The sequence below is a fragment of the Falco punctatus genome, assembly GCF_963210335.1.
Source record: "Falco punctatus genome assembly, chromosome: 4".
Classification (NCBI taxonomy): Eukaryota; Metazoa; Chordata; class Aves; order Falconiformes; family Falconidae; genus Falco; species Falco punctatus.
Genome location: NC_137583.1, coordinates 72,104,447 through 72,119,692, shown reverse-complemented (window position 1 = coordinate 72,119,692; position 15,246 = coordinate 72,104,447). Strand labels below are relative to the sequence as shown.

The following is a 15,246-nucleotide window of genomic DNA, read 5'->3' as shown; positions in this document are numbered from 1 at the left end:
TTTCTCTTTGCAAAAAACCAAAGGAAATAGATGGAAAACTGTCTCTAGTGTCATACAGGAAGAGAAGCAAGAGGGTGTTTCACAGATGAAGAACCTCTCCAGTATGGCATATATCCCCCTATAACTCTTCTTCCATAGCACCCATATAGTTTTCACCAGGACAGAACTGCATGAGGTGCAAGGACATGAAACAACCCATGAAAATAACAAAGGGAAAATCATTGCTGCAGCAGCACCCTAGTGCCTAGGCAGAAGGATGTGAACTTAGAAGTCAAAGGCAAACTGTAGAATTGCGAATGGAAGTATGAAAGAACCCAAGGCCACCTCTCTTCCAGTCACTGCAGTAGCTGCCTTGTCCTACCAAAAAAGCAGCCGGAGCTCTCAGTCCTTCCAACACTCTCAGCAAAGGCAGATACTTCCTTGACAGTTGGCGAGGTTTTTTGAAGGTGCCTTGTCTTTCCACTAGCTTCATGCCAGTACTTCATTCCAGCCACCTTCCTGATGTGAGGAGTGCTTTATATCCAAAAGAAAACCTCTTAAAATCCTTTTCTGATATTGGGATAGCTTTGCCCATGTGATGTTTGAATATAGCTCTTGAGATACTTGTGTGATATATGCAGATATCTCATTCAAAGGCTAGAAGATGACTTCTTCACTTGGATTATCCTACATGTATCTTAAAAGTGCATGTAATCTTGTATGGAGATAATACCTGGAGTGACTTGTGGTGCAGAAGTTACGGGAAGATTCTTACAGTTAGCCTGGGAGATATTTAAAACACATACTCTTTTATAAAAGTGATTCAGCCAAATATGTTCCTAAACCCAGAGATTTAGCCTTTATGTCTGCCCAGGAAGATCAAAGTAATGTTTTGCTGATTTTATATTTATTATTATATTTCTATCACTACAAGTAGTTAGAGACTTGAAAGTCTTGACTAAGTCATCACAAAAAAATAAAATTGCCTGTGACAATTTATTCTATAATCCCTTTTTTATTTAATTAGAAAATTTTCAGACAATAAGAATTCAGATAATCAAGGTTCAAAACCCAGGTTTTCCTCTGCAGACTTTTTTGAACAACATGTAGCTTAGTATATGCTTGTTTTCTAACTGGTTCTGAAATATGAACTAAGTATTAGTACTTCATTAAAGTATCAACAAAGCATCACAGGTAAATGAGATGCATTACTCCACATGCTAGTAAATATCCAGTGTGACAATAAGGCAAGGAACAAGACCATAGATATTAGATATTTGATGCTAAGTAAAAATACAGTTCCTGAGGAGTTTTCTATAGTAAAATTTTATACTAAACTGTACTGTGGAAAATCAGTCATTAAAAGTGATGCTCATTGTGATTAGGAATTTTGGTGGCTTTTTCACCTCATGCTTGGCTACTTGAGAAGGAAACTCATTCCTCTTGTTTCCTTTTGCCTCAGCCTCACAGAATTTATGGAGATATGACAGAATGCTAATGAGATGTGACAGGTTCAGATAAGCCATGGAAACATTGTGGATTAATCTCATCCCTGTGTCAGTCAGAAGCCGTCAGACTAAAATCTCCAATGGAGAAAATCCAACTAACAGCCACTGACTTTTGTGTTATGATCATGGAATCTTTTGTCTCTGGTGCCATTTACTTTGTGTGGTGTTTGGTGTGCTTTTTAGTGCTGTTGGTAAATCTTGAGAGTTTGAGCAGAGGGTGTCTGAGAACAATGATGCTGAGAGACCAAAGGGGGGAAAAACAGAAAACAAAAGGGGATCAGACTGGATAATAATATACTAATCTGTATTCTACTGTTCACTGTAAAGGTTTATTTGTTTTGCAGTTAAGTTTATTAGGGGTTAGTTTTCAGTATCAGCTGTTCTGTTGTCTTAGGCTTCTGCTGTTTTAAGGTAACCTCAAACCAATGATACAGTTTCTGCTCTTAAAGGAACCAGCACTTTCTGCAGTTCTAAAGACATATCTGTGCACTTTCAAAAGGCATACCTACAGCTCAGAGGATTAGATATTTGCAAAATTTGCAAATGCACAATCAATACAGAAAGGCACAACAGAATTTACAGGAGTATACAGTGATCATGTTTTGTATCAGCAAGAAAAATGTGGTTTTTTTTTTAAACAGTTCTTGCTACTTCCAAAATGTTGTTCTGCTCAGTTAGTTAAAGAAGTAAAATGGGATTTGAAGTGCTTCATCGTATTTGTGGTTCATTAGCATTGTGCGCTTTCCTCTGACTATAAGCCATGTATCAGCATTGCAGTTCAGGTGTGATTACAGCTGATGTGGATACGCCTCTTCCAGCCCGATTTTAGCTACCACTGGTTCCAATTGCCGTAGTATGGGACTGTGGCACTCAGCATGGTACACAGAATTGTTCTGGAGTGTTAAGCAAAGATTTGGGTGGTTAGACCTCACTGCTGTGATTACACCGTATCTCTAAAGCACTGGATTTATGTTGATGTGTGCCAATTTTCCAGTCTGTTCTCCAACCAAGTCTGCATACCCATTGGTATTCTTTCTCCCATAGCTGAATAATACTGCCAGATGAATCTACAAGAATTAATTAAGATTCGTTTATAAAATACTGATTTCTCCTGTGAAGCCTTGTTCACAATATACTCTGGACAGTTTATATGTACTTTCTGTTTTAACTTTATCGAAACTGTTATAAAAGAGGTTTCTGCTTCTCATGAACTCTTAGCAAATGATACATTAGTTTACAGAACAATGGAATTACCATATACCTTTTTTGCCCATTAATTTCTTTTAAAAAATAATTATGTTTTTATGATGTAATGAGAACCTCTACTTTGTAGAGGTAATCCCAAAAGCCACTTAAATGTGTTTATAATATATAGAATGATTTTTATAGGACTGATGGACATTAAAAAAAAGTTGTTGGCATTATTCCAGCCAAAAGGATAAAAAAAAAGCTTCTGAGATGAAACAGATTCCTGAAGGCACAAACCAAAGGCACAAATTGCCTGATTGCAGTACACCACAGGAAATGCTTAATACATCAATTCTGTGTTTGTCATTTTACGTGGATGGGTGCCTGAGGAGTTCCAACATATTTCAGTACTGTATATTTATCTTGGAATTGCTGTCTTGTGCTGTTTAGGCTGTACTGACTACTGTTCTTTAAGCAGAAATTGCTTGAAGACACTGAAATGAACAATCCTTTTAAATGAGCCTTTTAGACATGGAGAGTATAAATGATACCTGAGAGTACTATACTTAGTTACACTTACGTAGGAGTGGAGGAGAAGTATGAGCTTTACGTGATGCTTTTACGCCCCATAGATTTGTTCTCAATAGTATAATAATATACTTTAGGCAAATGTGTGTGTATCTATTGATCTTGCTTAAGAGCTTTTGTCACAGTGAAGTGAAACACGTAGCATTAAGCCTCACAGGCTCCACAGCTGTCTCTAAGAAGTTGCTTATAGTATTCTTAAAGACAATGCAAAATAAAAGGAAAGGATACTTTAGTCTTGTAAAAAGGAGTTTATTTAATGTGTTACAGTGAATCTATCTATAACAGGCTCTGATGGGCATTGTGCTTCTATATTTGCAATTCTTGTGATTCTTCAGTTGAACTGGTGTAGATTTCATCAGAATAAAGACTTGAGGGCATCTAGAGGAATAAGATAACAATAAACAACAAAAACTGAGTTATTTTTTACATATTATAGAATTATTAATTCACATACTTTCACACACATCCTAACCTTAAAAGCACTTTCTGAGAATATCTAATGTTTTTTCTTGTTACGCTGATGAAAAAAAGTGAAGGTTTGTGGTTGCAGTACAGTCTGAGAAGAATCCCCCTGTAACATTGTGCATAAGGTTTCTCCACCCTCCTCTTCTCGCTTTAGAACTGCGGCTTTAAATTCAACTTTTAGTATCAGGTGACTCCACTAGCACTTACAAGAAATGAGCCACCTTCAGTAATGAAGTCTGGAGTCTTACCATAACAGGTTAATATTATCTTTTGAATTTGTCATAATCCATTTGTTAGCGTCTACTTACATTGTTAGTGACAAAATTCAGATTAATGTGTATGTAAAAATAATCTGGAACTGCAAACAGCTGTCACAGTTATATAGATAATACACATCAGTATCACCTGAAGCAATATGTCGGTTAAAAACTAAACACTAGAGACTATACATTTAATATTTTTATAAGAAAAATCTCTGTACTGTGTGCTTAATGAAACTGAAGCAAGTATAATAATTCTTTTTTAGGAAAAAAAGAAGTTTGGGGTGTAAAAGTGCTGAGAAAGTAATTCTAAGTTTTGCACCATCCACTTGAGGAGCAGAAGTATTGGTATTACTTGTGTGTCCAACTTAAAGATGTAGTTGCAAAATACTAATTTCTGACCATTAGATTGTTCTTAAAAGTAATTATTTGCAGGATGATGTCAAATAACTAGTCTATTTCAAATAATCATAATTCAGTCAATTGTAATTTTGTACAAAGAGAATGCATTCAAAATATTTTTAGCTCTGTATATTAGGGTGCCAAAGCATAGGCTTAATCTTATAATGAAAATAGATTAAACTGTAAATAATTTACCGTGTGTGTGTAAACCTTTACCAGTATATTTCTTTCTGGAGTTCATATCTATTATGTAAAAAAAGGCATCAAAGTTGTACTCAAAGCTTTAGGTGTTACGCTTGTACCAGGGTCAAAGATAGCAAGTTTCTTTTGGAATTTTGACTCTTGGAGTCTGATAATAAATATAATGTGCTTTGGTTTAGTGCAAGAATTCCTTCTCACATTTGTGGTGATTTTCTTTGGAGCACCTTTCTAATCCCAATGTCCACTTAAAGGTCTCAGAATGTGGCTACTGTTTTGGTGTGCTAAGTACCTTTGCTTCTGTTCAGTTGGAATTAACCATTGAGGCTCAGTCCTGTATTTGTGTGCCTATGTTTAGATGCTCAAGGTGGAAAATTTTGTCTCTAGCACTGTGCAAATAACTAGGTCTGTTGGCATCCAGCAATTTACAGAGTTGTTTGTAAACACAGCTGGAGGAAGGCTTCTGCAATGTGGATATCTATTATATCCTTTCAGAAAGCAGTCTTCCAAAAATTATTATGGCATGACAATCATATTACTTTTTTGATTCTGAGTTTATTATGCATTAATGTTAAATGCTAACGGAGGTTGGAGGTTACTAGATAAAAAAATATGTTTCAAATCCTGGTAAAATAACTTTCTCTTTTCAGAATTACCACTGTTTGAAATTAAATTTAACACATATTGTTGTAACTGAAGGTTTGCATTCCTGATCACTTTTTGTTTTCAATCCCTTTTTATTTTTTTAATATTTTCAGAAATGCTTAAATTTAATTGAAGAAATACCTTCCCTCTTTTTTTTTTTTTTTTTTTCAAGTTGTTAGATGAAGATTTGAGTTACTGACTAAAACCTATTAAGTGGTTAGAAATGTTCATTGGAGAAAATCTTTCTGTGATACATGGTATAATTAATTACGTTATTGGAGTTCTTGTAGTCCTTTTAGATTACTGAAAGTTACACATTTTATGAAATTTTAATTCTGCATATAGATTCCTTTTCTGCAATAATATCTTCACAGCTGCAATCCTTTATTCAGGAAAGAACTCTATTGAAGCCCATGAATATGTTATGTGTAAGTTACTGCAAGACAGCAGCTGTAAAAGATCTGTTAGTGTGTTATAAACTATAATGAGCCATCGTATATTATCTGCAGAAAGATAGTAGTCTATTTCTGGTGTGCAGACACTGAATATCTAGCAAATACAGATACTAAAGAAACAATGTAATTTTTGCTCATTATTCTTCTTTCTCCTCATAAACCTTCTTATGCTTCCTAGAGAAGTGTTCTCTGCCACATTACTTTCAGACTCACAGTCATTACACGTCTTGAGTAAAACCTTGGCCACTGTCTGCAGACTACCTTCTCTCTCTTACATCATGTGTCATCTTCTGTCTGAAATAATGAGCAGTGCATCAAGTAGCTGTTACCCAGAGCATAAAGGAAGTGATACATTTCTTCTTGAATGATTGTTTGAATATTAAGGTCTCTTTCACTTCTGAATTTTTTTGCATCTTCTTGCATCCTTTTCTACAGGTAGATGAAGTGTTGAGGGAACTGTTAGAGTTTGTTATTATTTTTTTACAGAAGTCTTACTCTTTCTGTATATTTCTATACTACTTTCTGTAGTATTTCACTATTGCTTCTCCCCACTTTTTAGCAGTTTTGCACCTTATAGCCAAATTCCAAGTAAACAGTGCTATAGGCGCAATGTGTACATGGTTTCCCCATTTTACAGTTAATATATTCAAGTTACATTGAACTCTGTATGGACATAGATGTAATTAAATATTAAGCCTGCCTTGTATCTTTGCCTGTTTCCTCAGAAATATGTGGTGTTTTGACCCTGGCTGAATGCCAGGTGCCCACCAAAACTGCTCTATCACTCTCCTCCTCAACCAGACATACTAATGACTTTTGGATGCTTTATATTTCTATTTCAACCATTGTTGCCAATGCTAGAAAATATGAAAAGTTAGTTTCTTTTAAAATATTTTTAATACAGATTTTTATATTTATACCTAATTAATTTTTTACTTTTCGAACTTACATATCATCTGGTTTCTGATACTAAAAACAAATAATAGGAGTCAACATAAAACAAAGCTAGCATGGCGAAAAGGTCAAAGTAGCAGTTTACAACCATCTTGCAACAAATGTGTAAGTCATTAAAATACCAATACTGTACTCTGATGGCATAGTACAAGGAAGAAAATGATGCCAATACAAATATTTTCTCATAAATATGGTTGTCAGGAAGAAAAAAGGGAGAATTTCATTCTCTCTTAGCTAATGAAACAATAATCTAAAAAAAAAATCTCAGAAATCTAAAAATAAAATTCTCCTGCAGATATCTTAACTTCAATAAAACATTTTAGCTGGTTACCTACGCTTTTGGAGAAAAGGCATTAGATAGAGAAAAGACTGATCTCCCCCAGCCTCACTACCCTGATAAAAGGATGCATAGGATGTGATAAATGCAAACTGAAGGCACTGTGTCATATGGTTCACACCGTCAGCTTGAGCTTTGATGGTCCACATTTTCCTGATAGGTCTAGTATCCTGCAGTCCTTCCCCTTTGGTTAAAAAAAGTGCTTCTTTTTGATGTTGTCTAGTGCCCTACTGGGTTTTTGACCATTAGTTTAGGGTTTTTTTCTGTATAGAAACCCATCGGAACTAATAGCAGGTTTCTGATGTGGCAGATCCTGGACAGATGGTGTTGGAGAGCTGAAGAATCATGTTATAAATACATAACAGCTACAGGATGTTTATGGGGCTCTGATTTGCTATGTAGATGTTGCACAGCATTTATGGACACACATATCTAGGAAAAATGGAAAGGAATGTGAAAGGCTGCAGCATTTTGAATTTCAAATTTTAGTATGGTGTGGCTAATCATTGGGATGCTTATCCTGCTGAGGAAACTGAAATTTCCCTCTCTGGTGTGCCTTGTTTGTTTGTTTATTTTTCTCATTATTACTGAGATTTGGAAGGAAATCAGAACTCTTTAAGGAAATGGTTTGTTTTCCCACCAGATTTATTTTTCAACCTAAACGAAAAATAAAAGAGTAAAGTGTATTTTATAAGTCCATATAAGCGCTTAATCAGGGATTCTCAGATTTGTAGAAGACACACAGGTGAATTAACACTTTAAAAACTGAGAGATGTCCAACAGTTAATTAAATCAGAGCTTGAGCTTTCTGTAGAGGAAAGTTCAGCTGATAATTTTTTGATGCACTTTCAGACATTACAACAATATGCAACTACTACTGTAAAATGAGTAATTCACAGTGCAAGACTCTACTTGATAATGTTACCATTTAAGCTGGGCCTGATTTTTTTGATAGGCCTCCAACTTTGCTTTAATACACCTGATCTTTCCCTCAATACTAATTCCCATTTAGTATATTCAGTTCCCTGTGTTCTTCTGAATGCTTTGAAGGGGGAAATGCAGTGAAGATTCTTTATGAACACCCATTCTTTGCTAACTACTTTTTAAAATATACTAGAATTATTAAGCTATTAATAAAGTTAAGTATGGAAATGTAGCTCAGTTGCTTATGTTGAATTTTGTATACCCATTAAAATGTTATGAACTTCCCTCTGAAATTAATTAGGATTATTGCACTGGCACAGGAATGTCTCTATATAGGGAATACTTGCAGTACAGAGGTAAAATTAATTATTTTCAAAGGGTAAATATCAAGATTTTAATGATACATATTGTAGCTGCCAACTAAGTCATTTTCTATGCAATAATTTTCCAAATGAGCTTGAGATCTTGCAGCTGCTGACAGGGGAGCCTCTGAGTATTCTGTTGAATTTCAGTACTTACGTAAGTTCTACATTGAAAGTCAGATCTATTCACTCTTACACATACCTTGAACAATATTTTGGTTTATACTTGTTGCCATTGAATTCTTGAGGTCTCAATTGGAAAAAAAAAAAAAAAAAAAAAAAGAAAGACAGAAAAAGAAGAAAGGAGTACTTTTATGGAATAGAAAAGGAAGGAATTTAAGGAGGGATCAGATGATTAAATTGCTTAGTGAAGAAACTACTACCTTGGCTGAAGATCACTCGGAGAACAAAGATGGAAGATGAGGAGGAGAACAACTGAGCAGAATAAGAGGGACTGATAATCTAGATTTATAAAGTTTTAGAATACTTTGTGACTGTATATTACTTATTGGTTTAAAATACATGTAGGCCAGCTAAGAAATGTTTAAAGTCAGAGATAAACTGAGCAGATGATTGTGTGTGTATGTTAACTGGCTCTGCTACAGGAGATGTATCCATAGAAAGTGCAGGTTCTCTTGCATGTAAACTATATGCAAACAGGTTTTCTTACTACTCTCTCCAAACTCTTCCCCCTGTAGAATACGCATCTCCGTGTAAATTCCAGGCAGTTTGTTATACCAGACAGCTTAAAGAATTCAAGACAGAGAGATCATTTTGCTCTCTGAGTAAACATGGTACAAGTTAATGTTGTCTATAGATGCTAGATGAAAGCTTTTCTTTTAAACAACATAGAGAGGTCACAAGTATATTAGTCTTGTAGTCCTAAGTGTAAAAATTTCCATGATAGGAGTGAAGGTGAACAACAATGCTCTACACATACTTACCCAGCCCCTTCTGATCCTTCTATTTCCCCTTTCCGATGCATCCTTAATATTCTTGTAATCACATACTGCCACCATGTTTAATGGCTAGCACTTGGTGAAGTGTATCATACAGGGGACTTTCATCTAGTTTAATACTTTTAAATGTAACATTCTAGCAAACACTGAAACAAAGGCAAAAGAATTGCAATGGCGCCTGCCTTCTGAGGATGCACTATGGGACCAGTAGTATCTGGGCAAAGATGTGGCTTTGGTCTGCCTTCAGGACAAAGACCTATCTGAGAGAACACACCAAATAAGAGACAGGTGTTTGAATTTCATCACAGTACTGATTGCACCCTACCACTGTTTCAAACTAATCTCACTGGCAGGCCTGTGTAATACTGAATACTCTGGGAAGTATGAGGGCTGTAAGAGCTATTGCTTTACAGAGCTCTTTGTCATTCTGCATCTTACAGCCCTCTTGAATGCCGTTGTAAATACAGTGCTGACACTCTTGGACCACTGAAGGCATGAGTTCCCAGCAGCAGAGGAAATTCTGAATTTCTAAATGTTTTTGCAAACCTTAAGAGAACTGGATATTCTTTTACCTCTAGGCAAGACTCTGGTAGAATATTCAACGCCAAAGAAAAAAAAAGGAAACAAAAAATTGCTACATTGAAATAATATCTTTATTCAGTAGAAAGGAGGGAAATAGATAAATATTCCAAATGCAGTCTTGCTTCAAAGATCTGTAGCTATGTAGTTCTCAAAGATTTCTATTGTCACTTACAGTACATGCAGTTTGTTAAAAGATGTTTTAACAAAAATGCTCCGTTGCTTTTTATTTTGGCATTATTTTTACCTGATCACCCTGAGACTTTTGTATATGATACTCTATTTTGTGCTCATTTTCTGCAATAGTTCACTTCCAAATATTTATGCCACTGTCTCAAGAATGATGTAAATGCATGCAGTAATTATAAAAATGTCTGAATTGCCAGGATACAGTGATAAAAGAAAAGCTTCAGCAACACTTCTCTCATCTGTTTCTGAATGAAAAGATAAACAAGACTGTGGAGAATAGGCAATTTTCCCCAGATCATTACTCTTCCCTCTAGAATGCCACTGGATTGTCTTAGGTCTCTGTTGGCTTTGTCAGCAGCCTTGTGTGATTTCCCCTGTAACATGTCTGACCTACATCAAATGAAAGTCTGCTCCACATTTTAAGATGTGTTTTTAAAATATATTGTTCCTCCCTCAAAAATATCTACTTGCATGTGGCTTAGAAAGAGAAAAATTCACTATAAGCTACTGGGCATTTCTTTCATCAGAAAGGAAGATTATAATTCTGCTTAGTAGTTTTTCTATTTTATGGGTGGCAGTAGAAACATTTACTCTGGTCATGACCTCTACTTCCCTGCCTATATTTGATTTCTACCTAAAACTATGAGCATAGACAACCCATCCCACACGCTACTGATAGGGGTTTTTTTGTCTTCATTTTTCAATTATAAAGTATATGAACTTCATGTTCTCCAAGTATCATGTAAGAAACCACGTACGAAGTGTTATTTCTTCCTGCACAAGCACCTTCATTGTACAGGATCTTTTAGTACTTAATTATAAATAAACCAAGTGTATTAATAGTTTAATGCTGAAAACCATCTTTCCTAAGTAAAGAGAAATTATGGGAATAATTCACTTCTGTGCTTTTTTACATTTGCAGATATTTTACATACAAATCCTTACCAATATGTACAGATACTATGATTCTCTCATTCTTGCATGCTAGATAAGTTTTTGGGAAAACTCTGAGAAGTGTGTAATGATTACAGCATTGGACTGTGGCTGATTAGTAGAAGTGCTCCCCCCTGCTTCTAAACCATGGAAATATTAGAGTTGTGCTTTGCCCTGCTGAAGGAAACAGCCTGAGATTTCTGTACCAAAATGTTTTGTAACTATCCAAATTGCCCTTATTTTCATATACCACAATATTTTCTGTAGATCCCCATGGCTCTAGAAGTTCCCTCTTTAATCCTTTTTTTTCTGGTGTAACACCAGGGGAGGCAGAAGCAGTACTCTGCATAACAAGTAATGAATCAGCCACTAATTTGCAAGGATTTTTGAAGGGCTGTTTTATGTCAATGGCTATTACTAGGTTTTAATTTTCCTATGAGGCAAAATTTTAACAGTCTTAAACATCAAGAAAGAGATAGAAAATTATTTTCATTTAAATACAGCCTTAAGATCAATCACAGGTTACAGGAAGGATAAGGAGATACTCTGTGGAATTCTTTGCCTTGGGCAAGAGGAATATCAGGCTGTTTGCATTCTATCAATCTGTCAGTGGTCATATTAGAAACAAGTTACTGCATATGTGATTCTAAGGATGGGTGAATTAAAGGGCTTCAGATCCTCATAGGAAAATGCTGTGTGAGTACAGAGATAAAATTTGCCTGTTTCTAGCCTACTTTATATTATGGACTATAGTAGATAAAACATGCTGTTCCTAAAGTGGCTGAATATATGGTTGAATTCAGTCTTTTTGACCTCCAGAGTACATGACAGGGCTTTATTAATTAAAGTATTTTGTGATTGATGGGTGTAAATTATTCTGTACAGTAAATGTGATCTGTTTGTTTTGTTGTAACTTTGTAGTGATAAACCTGTATGTGCTAAATTCACAGTTATTTTATCACACAGATCAGTAAATATTGAGTCAATACAGGCATTGCAATCTGAGGTAAATTGCGTGGAGATAAATAGTGAAGATAACTTTTAAAAATTTTAAAATGTTTTAAATAATTTTCTTACAAGATTTCAAAGAAACTTCACAAGATTATTGAAAGTGCAGCTTTTTATACTGCAGGGCTACTGCAGAAAAACGGCATCAAACTGAGTTCTTACCACAGACACCAAAGTCTTTTAGTCCTTTAGACTGCTCTGAGTATAAAAACTTAAGAGAGGACTGCAGGGAAAAAAAAAAAAAAGTTCTTGAATCTGTACCATTGAATTCCTGACTCTTCCTGTTCAGCAGGACTTGCAGCCTGTGTTTCTCTCAGCAGTGCTTGCTGGGCATGGCCGCTGCCTGCTCACAGGTTCAGTGGTGAAACTTCATGGAGTGTTTGCTCAGAGCTTGGCTAAACAGGAGAACTGAAAAGCAAGGAAAACCTAATACCAGGACCTTTTTAAAAACGTAGGCCCCATCATCAAGTTTGTAAGACCTTGCTGGAGGAGTTCTTTCTTTGGAGAAGCACTAAGCGTTTAGCAGCTCCACTGAAGAGAACAGAATCTTATCTTTGGTCAACAGCTGTTTTTAATTTTGAAAATCAAGGCTTTTAGGAGCAAAATCTTAGATACCCAAAATACTAAAACTGCACTTCTGGTCTCTCTGTATGCTCAGTCTGATGCTTACTGCAAAGCCAGCTTCATCTTTCACCCAGTATCTTGGATTTTCTTGACTTCAAGCCAGGATCAAACCCTCTGATTTCCCTGAGGAAGGGGGTGGGGGGACGGATGGACAGACAGACCCAGAGGCCCTCCAGCCCTCATCTATACAACCCCATGGGTAAAGGCTGGCTTCAGCTCTGTATTTTCTTTTACCAGTCTGTGATATAAAAATACTAGCTGCCTTTTTGAGGGCTTTTGGGGATTCTGGATACACACTGGTAAACTAAAAGGCATCCAGATACCCAGACAGAAGATGCTGTATCTTTGTAACAGAATAGTACCATTTTAACTTTAGCTAAAACTTAATTATGATTAAATGTTTAGGTTTAATGGAGAAAATCCTTTCTCTCTGGACAGGTATACTGAAGAAGGCTGGTATCTGTTTGCGGACAGCTCAAATGGAGAATTTGGTCACATGGCTGATATTGCTACCCCAACCATCTCCCTCACGGGGCCCAAATGCAAAATCTTATTCTGGAACCACATGAATGGTTCAACAATAGGTTCTCTGGAGGTATGGAGATGCTTTTTATTTTGGGTTGGGTTTTTATACTGCCTGAAATTGCTGTGAGAAAATTCATGCCTTGTAATTTAGTTTTATTAAAGCCTAGGCTGCTAATAAATGAAAACTAACAATTACTAGTACTCCCCGGCTCTTAATATGTTGCAATCAGAAGGAAGCATTAGCTGGAATATGCTGGGGAAAATGTAACTTCCTACAATGATCAAAACTTATGACCTTTATAAACATACCGTAGTTGGAATGTCCATACAGGAAAAAGTATTGTACTGCACAGTACCCTTTGGCACTGAAGAGCATCAGTAGATATTAGGCTCTGAACATGACAGCATGAAAAAAGTAATTGTGTTAAAATTTGCAGAAAAAAACCTATTAGAAACAACTTATTGGTCAGAAAGGTTAACATACATATCTTTCAGAGGTTCATTACATTAAAGTAAGCAGCATTGAACTATTTCTAGAACATAACAGCAACAAACCTTCTTACCCATACCCTTTTTTTTTCACTTCAGTTAAAATAAAAGCACTTCTTTAAAAGAAATGCAACTCATTCAGTAGGTTGCAGATCAAATGAGTAAATGCAATGTGAATGAATAAAACAGCAACATTGTTCTCAAAAAAAAATTTGCAGCACATCTGAGTAACTATAACGGGATTTCCCATTAATTTTACGCAATAACTACAGCATCAGAAATGAATTGAAAAAAATACTCAGGACTGGTCACCTGTGCACTCGGTACCAAATTCGATATGGCCAGAGCCTGTGGCTTTAATTGTACAAATAAATTCTCATTAGCTCAGTCACTCCGAATAACAAATTATCATAAAAAGCTGGCAGAATTCAGTGGGTTTGAAGGTGGAATGAAAATGTATGTTGACATTAGAACTGAAATCTGCTATGTGGTGTCTGTCCTTCACCCCATGCATGTGACTTGCTAGACATTCAGAGGAAGCATGTTCTGTTTTCTTGAACTTTTCTTAAACAATTTTTAAAAATATTGCTGGATCTTTTCCAAGTAAGAAAAAGTCTTACTAGCCTGCTTGGCAAGTAGTCAAATTTTAATTAATCAGAATTAGTGGGAAATCAGAGCATAAAGATGGTTTGTCCTCTGTTTTAAGCCTCAGGACAGATCAATTTGCTTTGAGATTTCTTTGCATTTACTCTGGAGTTCAGGGCTTCTTTACAGTGTAGGAACTAATGTTAGTTGGAATCAGGTCCACAGAGTGTTTTGTAGAAACTAACAGCAAATTCTATGGAACCATGCCTATTATTGCCACCACAAAAGGCAAATGCATATAGATATTTATTTTTTCTCAGTTTCAACACATGAGATTACAGTTTCCCTCAATTCCTTAACTGATTTTTCCCCACTCTGTAACTTAATTGATTTTAAGATGTACCAAAGGAAAACCACAAAACCTTTGCATTTTAAGCATTGTAAATAATTACCTGGGTTTAATTGCTTAATTAAACAATTAATAATGAATGTAGGAATATCTCAGAATATAAAATTGTTTAGATAATTTTTCATTATTTTCTTCTAAAGGCTCTAAGTATTATATCAATGTGCTTAAAAATTACTAAAGGTCATTTATCCATCTCTTCCTCCAAGACCACCACGTTTTTATTTAATTCACAAGTTTGGATTTTTACGTGTTAGTCTGCATCCATGCCATCAAGTGTGATGTAGGACATGCTAAAGACTTTCCTGCTGTTTACGTGAATGGCTGTTCTATGTTTCTATGACTTTCTTAAACATCAATTAGCTGTCATCTTATTGTACAGCTTTGGTTTGAATATTTGTTGGAACCATTTTTTGTCTGGTTTCTGCCCTCAGACTTGCCATGGGTTACTCTACTGATGTATTAGATGTGCCTTTTCAATAATTTGCAATGTAATTGTAATGCATAGGGCTTCAAAGTGCATTAGGGTACAGGGAAGCCTTGGATTTTAATAGCACATAAATTCATGGCCATATTTAACTCTAAAATTATGACCTTTAGCATGATATGATATAAAATATTAATTTCTGATGAAGGACTTGGATTTATAATTTACTAGGTAATTCACATTGTATGTGTCTATAT

The 15,246-nt window shown here is 35.5% G+C and overlaps 1 protein-coding gene across 1 annotated transcript in view; it reads left to right on the top strand.

The window, feature by feature from the left end:
* MALRD1 (MAM and LDL receptor class A domain containing 1) overlaps nucleotides 1–15,246 on the top strand; it is a 298,926-nt gene that overhangs the window by 95,777 nt on the left and 187,903 nt on the right. The window contains exon 21 of the mRNA XM_080382356.1: nucleotides 12,996–13,152. Coding sequence (XP_080238482.1) covers nucleotides 12,996–13,152 — 157 coding nt within the window. The remainder of the gene's footprint in view (nucleotides 1–12,995; nucleotides 13,153–15,246) is intronic.